The sequence below is a fragment of the Hemiscyllium ocellatum genome, chromosome 3 (genome assembly GCF_020745735.1).
Source record: "Hemiscyllium ocellatum isolate sHemOce1 chromosome 3, sHemOce1.pat.X.cur, whole genome shotgun sequence".
Lineage (NCBI taxonomy): Eukaryota > Metazoa > Chordata > Chondrichthyes > Orectolobiformes > Hemiscylliidae > Hemiscyllium > Hemiscyllium ocellatum.
Genome location: NC_083403.1, coordinates 37,500,676 through 37,512,443, shown reverse-complemented (window position 1 = coordinate 37,512,443; position 11,768 = coordinate 37,500,676). Strand labels below are relative to the sequence as shown.

At 56.4% G+C, this 11,768-nt stretch overlaps 1 protein-coding gene across 1 annotated transcript; it reads left to right on the top strand.

Annotated features, from left to right (window-relative positions):
- Window positions 1–3,077: 3,077 nt before the first annotated feature.
- LOC132835246 (spidroin-2-like) lies at window positions 3,078–4,958 on the top strand. The gene has a single exon (XM_060854632.1). It carries the CDS (start codon window positions 3,078–3,080, stop codon window positions 4,956–4,958), a length of 1,881 nt encoding a protein of 626 aa, XP_060710615.1.
- Window positions 4,959–11,768: the final 6,810 nt, after the last annotated feature.

The window sequence follows — 11,768 nt, the reverse complement described above, 5'->3', positions numbered from 1 at the left end:
TTCTCTCTCGCACACCAACAACAAGCACTGATTACATTCATTTTAGCCATGTTTTATGAACCATTTTACTAATGGAAATATTATTTACATATTCTTTTTCAGTAGAATTACCGGCTGTGCTAATACATGATGAATCAGACTCTTCTGTTTCGGTGCTGACTCAAGCCTGTTACTATGGTGACCTCTAGGAAATACCTTGCTGGACTCAAAAAGCAAGGACCATTGTCCAATTGTGCAGTGACTTCAACACACCAGTACTGAGGAAACATCTCATTCTTGATGCTTCCAATCTACAATCTATGTTTATTTGTTACCTCAATTGCTCCAAAGTAAAGTCGCATCTCTGCAAAATAAATAAACCATTGCATCTGTCAATTGTTTTCATCTGTATTTGATTTCATAATTTACACTTTTGTATTCCCGTAAATCAGCACGTTGGTGAGTTTCAAAGGGGCTCATTGTTTTTTTGTTCTGCAGTCAGGATTATCATTCACCCTTGCATGTAGCCTCACAAAGGGTGATGTGATTTATTTCATTGAACAAGTTTCTCAGATGAAAGTGCACAATAGTTTTGATTGTTTGCTATTGTTTGAATTATTTGCAAAACACTTCTTGCAGTTTTCAAAGCTTTGAAATGCCTTCATAAAAACAACCATCCTGTGTTGAATTGTAACACATAGTTTTCACCCTCCACTCACCAAAATGATTGGTGCAAAATTTATTTTCTAGATGAAACAATGATAGGAAACAACACTTTGTTGTTGTCTTAATTGAATCTCACCTAGCATGTTGGAAAACAGAATGAAAAGTTGGAGGATGTAATGAAACATTACAATGAAAATCTACCACATGATTCAATTCTGATGTTTTTGCAAAAATGGAAAGAGCCTTGGGTAGCAGCAATGTAGTTTATTGAAACTATACAACATATGCTTTACGTTAACACATCCCCTGGCAACCGCCTCCAGCCTCACTTCCAATGCCAAGTACAAAATCTAAGATAGCGGCAGTGTAGAGCATTCCAGCCAGAACTTGACTGCTTTGTTTGTTCCTTTCTTTTCCTCTTTGTGTTCTTTTTTCTTCTCCTGCCTCTTTCCACTTCTGCCAGTGTCCCAGACTGGTATGGGGACAGCGGTCAGTGTCCCGGAGTGGGGCGGTGTCAGCAGTCAGTGTCTGAGAGCGGGGAAGGGATGGCGATCAATGTCCCGGAGCAGGGTGGGGACGGCTGTCGTGTCCCGGAGCAGGCTGGGGATGGTGGTCAGAGGGGCCAGAGCGAGGCGGGGACGGCAGTCAGTGGGGCCGGAGCAGGGCGGGGACAGCGGTCAGTGTCCTGGAGCGGGATGGTGACGGCGGCCAGTGTCCCGGAGTGGGGCGGTGTCAGCGGTCAGTGTCCGAGAACAGGGAAGGGATGGCGATCAGTGTCCCGGAGCAGGGTGGGGACGGTTGTCAGTGTCCCAGAGCAGGCTGGGGATGGTGGTCAGTGGGGCCAGAGCGAGGCGGGGACGGCGGTCAGTGTCCTGGAGTGGGGCGGGATGGTGGTTAGTGTCCTGGAGCGAGGTGGGGACAGCAGTCAGTGGGGCAAGAGCGGGGCGGGGACGGCGGTCAGTGTCTCCGAGCAGATGGGGGATGGTGTTCAGTGGGGCCGGAGCAGGACGGGGACAGCGGTCAGTGGGGCTGGAGCGGGTCAGGGACAGCAGTCAGTGGGGCCGGAGCGGGCGGGGATGGCAGTCAGTGTCTCGGAGCAGACCGGGGATGGTGGTCAGTGGGGCTGGAGCAGGGCGGGGACAGCGGTCAGTGTCCCACACTGACCATAGGAGCCGCTCTTGTGTCAAGGTTCACCATGGCTTTGTGGGCAGCATGGTGGCATGGCACAGTGGTTAGCACTGCTGCCTCACAGCGCCTGAGACCCGCGTTCAATTCCCGACTCAGGCGACTGACTGTGTGGAGTTTGCACGTTCTCCCCGTGTCTGCGTGGGTTTCCTCTGGGTGCTCCGGTTTCCTTCCACAGTCCAAAGATGTGCGGGTCAGGTGAATTGGCCATGCTAAATTGCCCGTAGTGTTAGGTAAGGGGTAAATGTAGGGGTATGAGTGGGTTGCGCTTCAGCGGGTCGGTGTGGACTTGTTGGGCCGAAGGGCCTGTTTCCACACTGTAAGTAATCTAATCTAATCTAATCTAATCCAGTGTCCCGGATTCGGGTGGAGATGGCGGTCAGTAGGGTCAGACTGGGGCGGTGACGGCGGTCAGTGTCCCGGAGCGGGGCGAGGACGGCTGTCAGTGGGGCCAGAGCAGGGTGCGGATGGTGGTCAGTGTCCTGGTGTGGGGTGGGGATGGCAATCAGTGTCCTGGAGCAGATCGGGGACGGCGGTCAGTGTACTGGAGCGGGGCGGGGACGGCGGTCAGTGTACTGGAGCGGGTGGGACAGCGGTCAGTGGGGCCTGAGCAGGGCAGGGTCAGCGGTCAGTGTCCCGGAGTGGGGCGGAGACAGCGGTCAGTATCCTGGAGCAGATCGGGGACGGCGGTCAGTGGGGCCTGAACGGGATGGGGACGGTGGTTAGTGTCCAAGATTGGGGTGGAGATGGCGGTCTGTGGGGCCAGAGTGGGGTGGGGATGGCGGTCAGTGTCCTGGAACAGGCCGGGGACGGTGGTCAGTGGAGCCGGAGCGGGGTGGGGACGGCGGTCAGTGTCCTGGATTCGGGTGGAGACGGCCGTCAGTGGGGTCAGACCGGGGCGGTGATGGCGGTCAGTGTCCCGGAATGGGCCTGAGACAGCAGTCAGTGGGGCCGGAGCATGGCGGAGACAGCGGTCAGTGGGGCTGGAGTGGGGAGGGGCCGGCGGTCAGTGGGGTCAGTGTGGGGCAGAGCTGGCGATCAGCGGGCCAGACCAGATCAGAGACAGCGGTCATTGTCCTGGAGAGGGGCGGGGATGGTGGTCAGTGTCCAGGAGTGGGGTGGGACGGCAGTCGGTGCACCGGAGCGGGGCAGGGACAGCGGTCAGTGTCCTGGAGCAGAGTGGGGACAGCGGTCAATGTCCCGAAGTGGGGTGGGAACGGCGGTCAGTGTCCCGGAGCAGGGTGGGGATGGCGGTCAATGCGGCCGGAGCGGGGTGGAGATGGCGGTCAGCGTCCCAGAGCAGATCAGGGAATGCGGTCATTGTCCCGGAGCGGGGTGGGATGGCAGTCAGTGTCCTGGAGCAGAAAGGGGACAGCAGTCAATGTCCCAAAGTGGGGTGGGGACATCGGTCAGTGTCCCGGATTGGGGTGGAGATGGCAGTCTGTGGGGCCAGAGCAGGGCGGTCAGTGTCCCAGGACACGTCGGGGACGGTGGTCAGTGGGGCCGGAGCGGGGTGGAGACAGCAGTCAGTGAGGCCGGAGGGGGGTGGGAACAGCGGTCAGTGTCCTGGAGCAGGCCGGGGACGGTGGTCAGTGTCCCGGAGCACGGCGGGGATGGCGGTCATGGTCCTGGAGCAGATCGGGGATGATGGTCATTGTCCCGGAGCGTGGCGGGGACGGCGGCCAGTGTCCCGGAGCATGGTGGAGACGGCGGCCAGTGTCCTGGAGCGGGGCGGGGATGGCGGTCAGGGTCCTGGAGCAGATCGGGGATGGTGGTCATTGTCCCGGAGCGTGGCGGGGACGGCGGCCAGTGTCCCGGAGCATGGTGGAGACGGCGGCCAGTGTCCCGGAGCATGGTGGGGACGGCGGCCAGTGTCCCGGAGCATGGTGGGGACGGCGGCCAGTGTCCCGGAGCATGGTGGGGACGGCGGCCAGTGTCCCGGAGCATGGTGGGGACGGCGGCCAGTGTCCCGGAGCGGAGTGGGGATGGCGTTCAGTGTCCCGGAGTGGGGTGGGGACGGCGGTCAGTGGGGCTGGAGCAGGGTAGAGATGGCGGTCAGTGTCCCAGAGCTGGGTGGGGATGCTGGTCAGTGTCCTGGAGTGGGGCGGAGATGGCGATCAGTGAGCCGGAGCAGGGCGGGGACAGCAGTCAGTGTTCCGGAGCAGGGAGCGGACAGCATTCAGTGCGGCTGGAGCAGGGCGGGGACGGTGGTCAGTGTCCTGGAGTGGGGTGGGGACGGCGGTCAGTGTCCCGTAGCGGGGTGGGAACTGTGGTCAGTGGGGCCGGAGCGGGGTGGGATGGCGGTCAGTGTCCCGGAGGAGGGTGCGGATGGCGGTCAGTATCCCCGAGCGGACGGGGGATGGCGTTTAGTGGGGTCGGAGCAGGGCGGGGACAGCAGTCAGTATCATGGAGCAGGGTGGGAACAGCGGTCAGTGTCCCAGATCGGGATGGAGACGGCATCAGTAGGGCCGGAGCGGGGTGGGGACGGCGGTCAGTGTCCCAGATCAGGGTGGAGACGGCGGTCAGTGGGGCCAGAGCGAGGCGCGGATGGCGGTCAGTGTCCTGGAGCGGGGCGGGGACGGCAGTCAGTGTCCCAGAGCGGTGCGGGGATGGCGGTCAGTGTCCCAGAGCAGATTGAGGAATGCGGTCATTGTCCTGGAGTGGGGCGGAGATGGCAATCAGTGAGCCGGAGCAGGGCGGGGACGGCGGTCACTGTCCCAGAGTGGGGTGGGGACGGTGGTCAGTGGGGTTGGAGCAGAGCGGGGACAGCGGTCAGTGTCCTGGAGCGGGCTGGAGATGGCGGTCAGTGTCCCGTAGCAGGGTGGGACAGTGGTCACTGTCCCGGACCGAGGCAGGGACAGCGGTCAGTGTCCTGGAGCAGGGCAGGGACAGCGGTCAGTGTCCCGGAGCGGTGCGGGGACAGCGGTCAGTGTCCCGGAGCATGGCGGGGACAGCGGTCAAGGTCCCAGAGCGGTGCGGGAACAACAATCAGTGCAGCCGGAATGGGATGGAGATGGCGGTCTGTGTCCCAGAGAGGGGTGGGGACAGCGGTCAGTGTCCCAGAGCGAGGCAGGGTCAGCGGTCAGTGGAGCCTGGGCATGGTGGGGACGGCTGTCAGTGGGGCCTGAGCGGGGCGTGGACGGCGGTCAGTGTCCCGAATTGGGGTGGAGACGGCAGTCAGTGGGCCTGAGTGGGGCGGGGATGGCAGTCAGTGTCCTGGAGCAGGGTGGGGTCAGCGGTCAGTGGGGCCAGACCAGGCCAGGGACGGCTGTCAGTTGGGCCAGAGCAGGCCGGGACGGCAGTCAGTGGGGCCTGAGCGGGGTGGGGACGGCGGTCAGTGTCCCGGAATGGGCCTGGGATGGCGGTCAGTGGGGATGAAGCGGGATGGGGATGGCGGTCAGTGGGGCCAGAGCGGGGTGGGGACAGTGGTCAGTGTCCCAGAGCAGGCCGGGGAGGGCAGTCAGTGGGGTCAGAGTGGGGTGGGGCCAGGGCGGTTATGGCGATCAGAGTCCCGGAATGGGCCGGGGACGGCAGTCAGTGTCCCGGAGCAGGGCAGGTATGGTGGTCAGTGGGGTCTGGAGCGGGGTGGGGACAGAGGTCAGTGTCCCGGATTGGGGTGGAGACGGCAGTCAGTTGGGCTGGAGTGGGGCGGAAACAACGGTCAGTGGGTCCAGAGCTGGGCAGGGGCAGTGGTCAGTAGGGCCAGAGCAGGGCGGAGACAGCGGTCAGTGGGGCCGGAGGGGGGCGGGTTCAGTGGTCAGTGTCCCGGAGCAGGCCAGGGATGGTGGTCAGTGTCCCAGAGTGGAGTGGGCACGGCGGCCAGTGTTCCAGAGCAGGCTGGCACAGCGATCATTGTCGCGGAGGGGGGTGGGGACGGCAGTCAGTGTCCTTCAGCGGGGTGAGGATGGCGGCCAGTGTCCCGGAGTGGGGCAGGGACGGCAGTCAGTGTCCCAGAGCAGGGCGGGCTGGCGGTGAGTGGGGCCGGAGCGGGGAGGGGACGGCGGTCGGTGTCCCGGATAGGGACGGGGGATGGCGGTCAGTGAGGCTGGAACGGGGCGGGGATGGCAGCCAGTGTCCCAGAGCAGGGCGGGCTGGCGTCCAGTGGGGCTGGAGCAGGGATAGAGATGGCGGTCAGTGTGCCGGAGCTTGGTGGGGATTTCGGTCAGTGTCCCGGAGCATGGTAGGGACGGCGGTCAGTGGGGCCGGACCGCGGTGGGGACAGCTGTCAGTGAGGCCAGAGCAGGGTGAGGACAGCGTTCAGTGTCCCGGAGCGGGGCGGGGACGGCGGTCAGTGTCCCGGAGAGGGATGGGGACGGCGGTCAGTGTCCCAGAGCAGGGTGGGGATGGTGGTCAGTGTCCCGGAGCGGGGCGGGGACAGCGGTCAGTGTCCTGGAGTGGGGTGGGCACAGCGGCCAGTGTCCCAGAGCAGGCTGGCACAGCGATCATTGTCACGGAGAGGGGTGGGGATGACAGCCAGTGTCCCGGAGTGGGGCAGGGACGGCAGTCAGTATCCCAGAGCAGGGCGGGCTGGCGGTCAGTGGGGCCGGAGCAGGGGTAGAGATGACGGTCAGTGTCCCGGAGCGTGGTAGGGACGGCTGTCAGTGGGGCCGGAGCGCGGTGGGGAGAGCTGTCAGTGAGGCCAGAGCAGGGTAGGGACGGCGGTCAGTGTCCCGGAGCGGGATGGGGACGGCAGTCTGTGTCTCGGAGCGGGGCGGGGATGGCGGTCAGTGTCTCGGACTGGGGCGGGGACAGTGGTCAGTGTTCCAGAGTGGGGAGGGGATGGCGGTCAGTATCCTGGAGCGGGGCGGGGACTGCGCTCTGTGTCCGGAGCGGGGCGGGGACAGCGGTCAGTGTTCCAGAGTGGGGAGGGGATGGCGGTCAGTATCCTGGAGCGGGGCGGGGACAGCGGTCAGTGTCTCAGAGCGGGGAGGGGGTGGCAGCCAGTGTCCCGGAGCGGGGAGGGGATGGCGGCCAGTGTTCCAGACCAGGGCGGGGACGGCAGTCAGTGGGGCTGGAGCGGTATTGGGACAGCGGGTCAGTGTTCTGGAGGGGGGGCGGGGACTGTGTTCTTTGTCCCAGAGTGGGGCGGGGACAGCGGTTAGTGTCCGTGAATGGGGTGGGGACGGCGGTCAGTGGGGCCGGAGTGGGGAGCGGACGGCGATCAGTGTCCCGGAGCGGGGCGGGGGTGGCGGTCAGTGTCCAGGAGCAGAAAGGGGACAGCAGTCAGTGTCCCGGAGCAGGGCAGGGACGGCTGTCAGTGGGGCCGGAGTGGGTTGGGGACGGCGGTCAGTGGGGCCGGAGCGGTGTGGTGACGGCGGTCAGAGGGGCTGGAGCGTGGTGGGGACGCCAGTCAGTGTCCCGAAGCAGGGTGGGGACAGCGGACAGTGGGGCCGGACCGGGGTGGGGACAGCAGTCAGTGAGGCCGGAGCAGGGCAGGGATGGCAGTCAGTGGGGTGGTGTGGTGATAGCGATCAGTGGCCTAGGGCAAGGCAGTGCAGGAGCAGCAGTCAGTAGAGTGGAGTGGTGATGGGGGTGAGTGGGGCTGGAGCAGTGGCAGTGGTCAGTAGATTGGAGTATTGATGTCGGTCAGTAGTGTGGAATGATGATGGGGGTCAGTGGGGCTGGAGCAGTGGCAGTGGTCAGTAGTGTGGAAATATGATGGCAGTCAGTGGGACTGGAGCGGTGACGGCGGTCAGCAGTCCAGGGCAGAGTAGTGACGGCGGTCAGTGGCCTGGAGTGAAGCTGGGTCCTGGTTGGTCCTGGTGGAGCCTGGTCAGACCGCATGGAAGGTCTTCCAGAAAGATGATAAAATCTATCTCATTAGCTTCATTTCTTATTTTCCTAACTTATACTAGGTAAATCTGTAATGTCATGTAACTTTCTTTCTTTATTTTCTCTAATTTTTGTGCCTAAGATGGTGCTGTGTCTTGATGACATTGTACACTTTTCACCATGCTCTTGTTCTTTTGTAACTTGGATACACATGACAATAAACTGACAGCTAAATTGTAAGCGGGAAGTGTTCTATCACCATGAACAAGACCGACTAGCTGCCTCCTTCACCACCTCGTCTTTCTTAATCCCCAGCATTCAACCTACAATAAACAAAAAACAAAGAGCAAAGATAGTTTATAGCCCAGGAACAGGCCCTTCAGGCCTTCAAGTCTGAGCCGATCTAAATCCACTGTTCAAACCTGTCACCCACTTCCTAAGCATCTGTGTCCCTCTGCTCCCCACCTACTCATGCATCTGTCCAGACTCATCTTAAAGGAATCTACCGTGCCTGCTATCTCTGCTGGTAACGCGTTCCGGGCACCTCCTACCCTCTTTGAAAAGTACTTGCCTCGTGTATCCCCCTTAAACTTATCACCTCTCACCTTGAAAGTGTGCCTTTTTGTTATTGAATCCTTCACCATGGGAAAAAAGCTTTTTAGATTAGATTACTTACAGTGTGGAAACAGGCCCTTCCACCCAACAAGCCCACACTGACCCACACTCCTACATTTACCCCTTCCCCTAACACTACAGGCAATTTAGCATGGCCAATTCACCTAACCTGCACACTTTTGGATTGTGGGAGGAAACCGGACCACCCGGAGGAAACCCACGCAGACACGGGGAGAACGTGCAAACTCCACACTGAGAGTCCCCTGAGGTGAGAATTGAACCCGGGTCTCTGGCGCTGTGTGGCAGCAGTGCTAACCACTGTGCCACCGTGCCACCCATAGCTTGTCTCTATCCACCCTGTCTATATGCTTCATGATTTTGTAAACCTCAATCAGGTCCCCCCTCAATCTCCTCTTTTCTAATGAAAACAATCCTAACCTACTCAACCTCTCTTCATATATAGTACCTTCCATCCTAAGCAACATCCTCGTAAACCTTCTCTGCACCCTCTCCAAAGCGTCCACATCTTTTTGGGAATGTGGTGACCAGAACTGTACACACTATTCTAAATGCAGCCAAACCCATGTCTTGTACAATTTTAACATGACCTGCCAGCTTTTATACTCAATACCCCATTCAATGAAAAAAAGCATACCAAATGCCTTCTTGACCACTCTGTCCATCTGTGCAGCAATCTTCAAGGCACAATTGACCTGAAGTCATAGATCTCTATGCTCATCAACTTTTCCCAAGGTTGTTCCATTTACTGTATAATTCAGTCTAGGATTAGACTTATCAAAATGCATCACTTTACATTTGCCTGGATTGAAGTTCATTTGCCACTTTTCTGCCCAACTTTCCAGTCTATCTATATTCTCCTGTATTCTTTGACAGTCCCCTATGCTTTCTGCTACTCCACCAATCTTCGTGTCATCCGCAAACCTGCTGATCATACCAACAGTGCCCTCTTCCAGATCATTTATGTATATCACAAACAACAGTGACCCCAGCACTGACCCCCGTGGAACACCATTAGCTACCTTTCTCTATTTTGAGAAACTCCCTTCAACTACTACTCTCTGTCTCCTGTTGCTCAACCAGTTCTTTATCCACCTAGTTAGAACATCCTGCATGCCATGTGATATCACTCTCGCCATTGGATTACCGTGGGGAACTTTATCAAACGCCTGACTAAAGTCCACGTATATGACATCTACAGCCCTTCCTTCATCTATCAACTTGGTCACTTCCTCAAAGAATTCTATTATATTGGTAAGGCACAATCTCCTCCACACAAAACCATGTTGTCTATCACTGATAAGCCCATTCTTTTCCAAATATAAATAGATTTTATCCCTCAGTACCTTCTCCAGCAACTATCCCAACATTGATATCAGGCTCACTGGTCTGTAGTTACCCAGAATATGCCTACTACCCTTCTTGGACAGGGTGACAGCATGAGCAACCCTCCAGTCCTCTGGCGCCTCACCTGTGTTTAAGGATACTACAAAGATATCTGTCTGTGCCCCAGCTATTTCCTCTCTCACCTGCCTCAACATCTGGGATAGATCCCATCTGGTCTTGAGGAATTTGTCCACCTTAATAACCTCTAGCCTGCCTAACACACCTTCCCTACTTATGTCAACGTGATCCAGAGTAATCAAACTTTTATCTCTAATCTCAACATTCATCATGTCCCTCTCCTCAGTGAACACTGATGCAAAGTAATCATTCAGAATCTCACCCATTTTCTCAAGTTTGACACACAGCCTTTCTTCCTTATCCTTTAGTGGACCAATCCTTTCTCTAGTTGTCCACTTGCTTCTTATATAAGAAAAATAGTCTTTGGGATTCTCCTTAATTCTGCTCGCTAAAGCTATTTCATGAACCTTTTTAGCCTGCTTGATTCCTCACTTAAGACTGGTCCTACTCTCCCGATATCCCTCCAGGGCCCGTTCTTTTCTTAGCTGCTTGGACCTTATGCATGCTTCCCTTTTCCTCTTGGCTAGTCATACAATTTCTCTTGTAATCCACAGTTTGCGAATCTTGCCTTTCTTATCCTTTGCTTTCAATGGGACATGCATATACTTCACCATCTTTAATCTATCTTTGAAAGCCTCCCACATGTCAAATGTGGACTTCCCTTCAAATATCTGTGTCCAATCCACATTCCCAGCTTCTGCATAATTTTGATATAATTGGCCTTGGCCCAGTTTAGTACTCTTCCCTTAGGACCACTCTCATCTTTGTCTACGAGTATTCTAAACTTACAGAATTGTGGTCACTGTTCCCAAAGAAGTTCCCTGCCACAACTTCTACCACCTGTCCTGGCTTATTCCCCAACACCAGATCCAATATGGCCCTATCCCTCTTCGGACTATTGCCATGCTGCTCTAGAAAACTCTCCTGTCGCTGCTTACCAATTCTGCCCCACCCAGACCTCTGAAGCTAAGTGAATCCCAGTTAATGTTGGGAAAATTAAAATCTCACATTACCACCATCCTGTTGCCTCTACATTCTTCCATAATCTGTTTACCTATTTGTTCTTCTACCTCACGCTCACTGTTGGGAGGCCTGTAAAACAGCCTCAGTAATGTAACTGCACCCTTCTTATTTTTCAGCTCCACCCATATTGCCTCAATACTCAAGGCCTCCATAGTGTCCCCGTTTAGCACAGCTGTGATATCATCCCTGACCAGCAATGCAACTCCACCTCCCCCCACCCCCTTTACTTCCCTCCCTATCCTGTCTGAATCATTTAGTGGCCAATCATGCCCTTCCTTCAACCAAGTCTCTGTGATTACAATAACATCATACTCCCAGGCACCAATCCAAGTCCAAAGTTCATCTGCCTTACCCACTATACTCCTTGCATTAAAGTAGATGCACTTCAGGCCACTAGTTCTTTTGTGTTCATCTGCTCTCTGCTTACTCTTCCCTTTATGCTAACTTCAAGATTCTTACAATCTCCAGTTTCCACCTCGCTGTCTACTTGTATTCTCTTCTGGTTCCCAGCCTCCTGCCACATTAGTTTAAAACCTACCCAACAGCAGTAGCAAAAATTCTCCCAAGGACATTATTTCCAGTCTCATTCAGGTGTAGACCGTCCAATTTGTAAAAGTCTTTTCAAGAACCAGTCCCAATGTCCACCAAATCTGAACCCATCTCTCCTACACCATCCCTCAAGCCACGTGTTCATCCTGCCTACTCTTTCATTTCTACTCTGGCTACCACGTGGCATTGGTAGTAATCCCAAGATCACTACCTTTGAGCTCCTCCTTTTTAACTTCTCTTCTAGCTCCCTGAATTCTGCTTTCAGGACCTCATCTCATTTTTTACTTATGTATGCACCAAGACAACTGGCTGTTCACCCTCCCCTTTTAGAATGCTCTGCAGCCGATCGGTGATATCCCTGACCCAAGCACCTGGGAGGCAACATACCATCTGGGAGTCCTGTTTTTGACCACAGAACCACCAACTAGTCCCCTCACAATAGAATCCTCTATGACTATGGCCCTATGAGTCTTTTACCCACCCTTCTGAATAGCAGT

Coding starts and splice junctions, on each gene's coding strand:
- LOC132835246 (XM_060854632.1), top strand. CDS start 3,078: ATGGCGGTCAATGCGGCCGGAGCGGGGTGGAGATGGCGGTCAGCGTCC.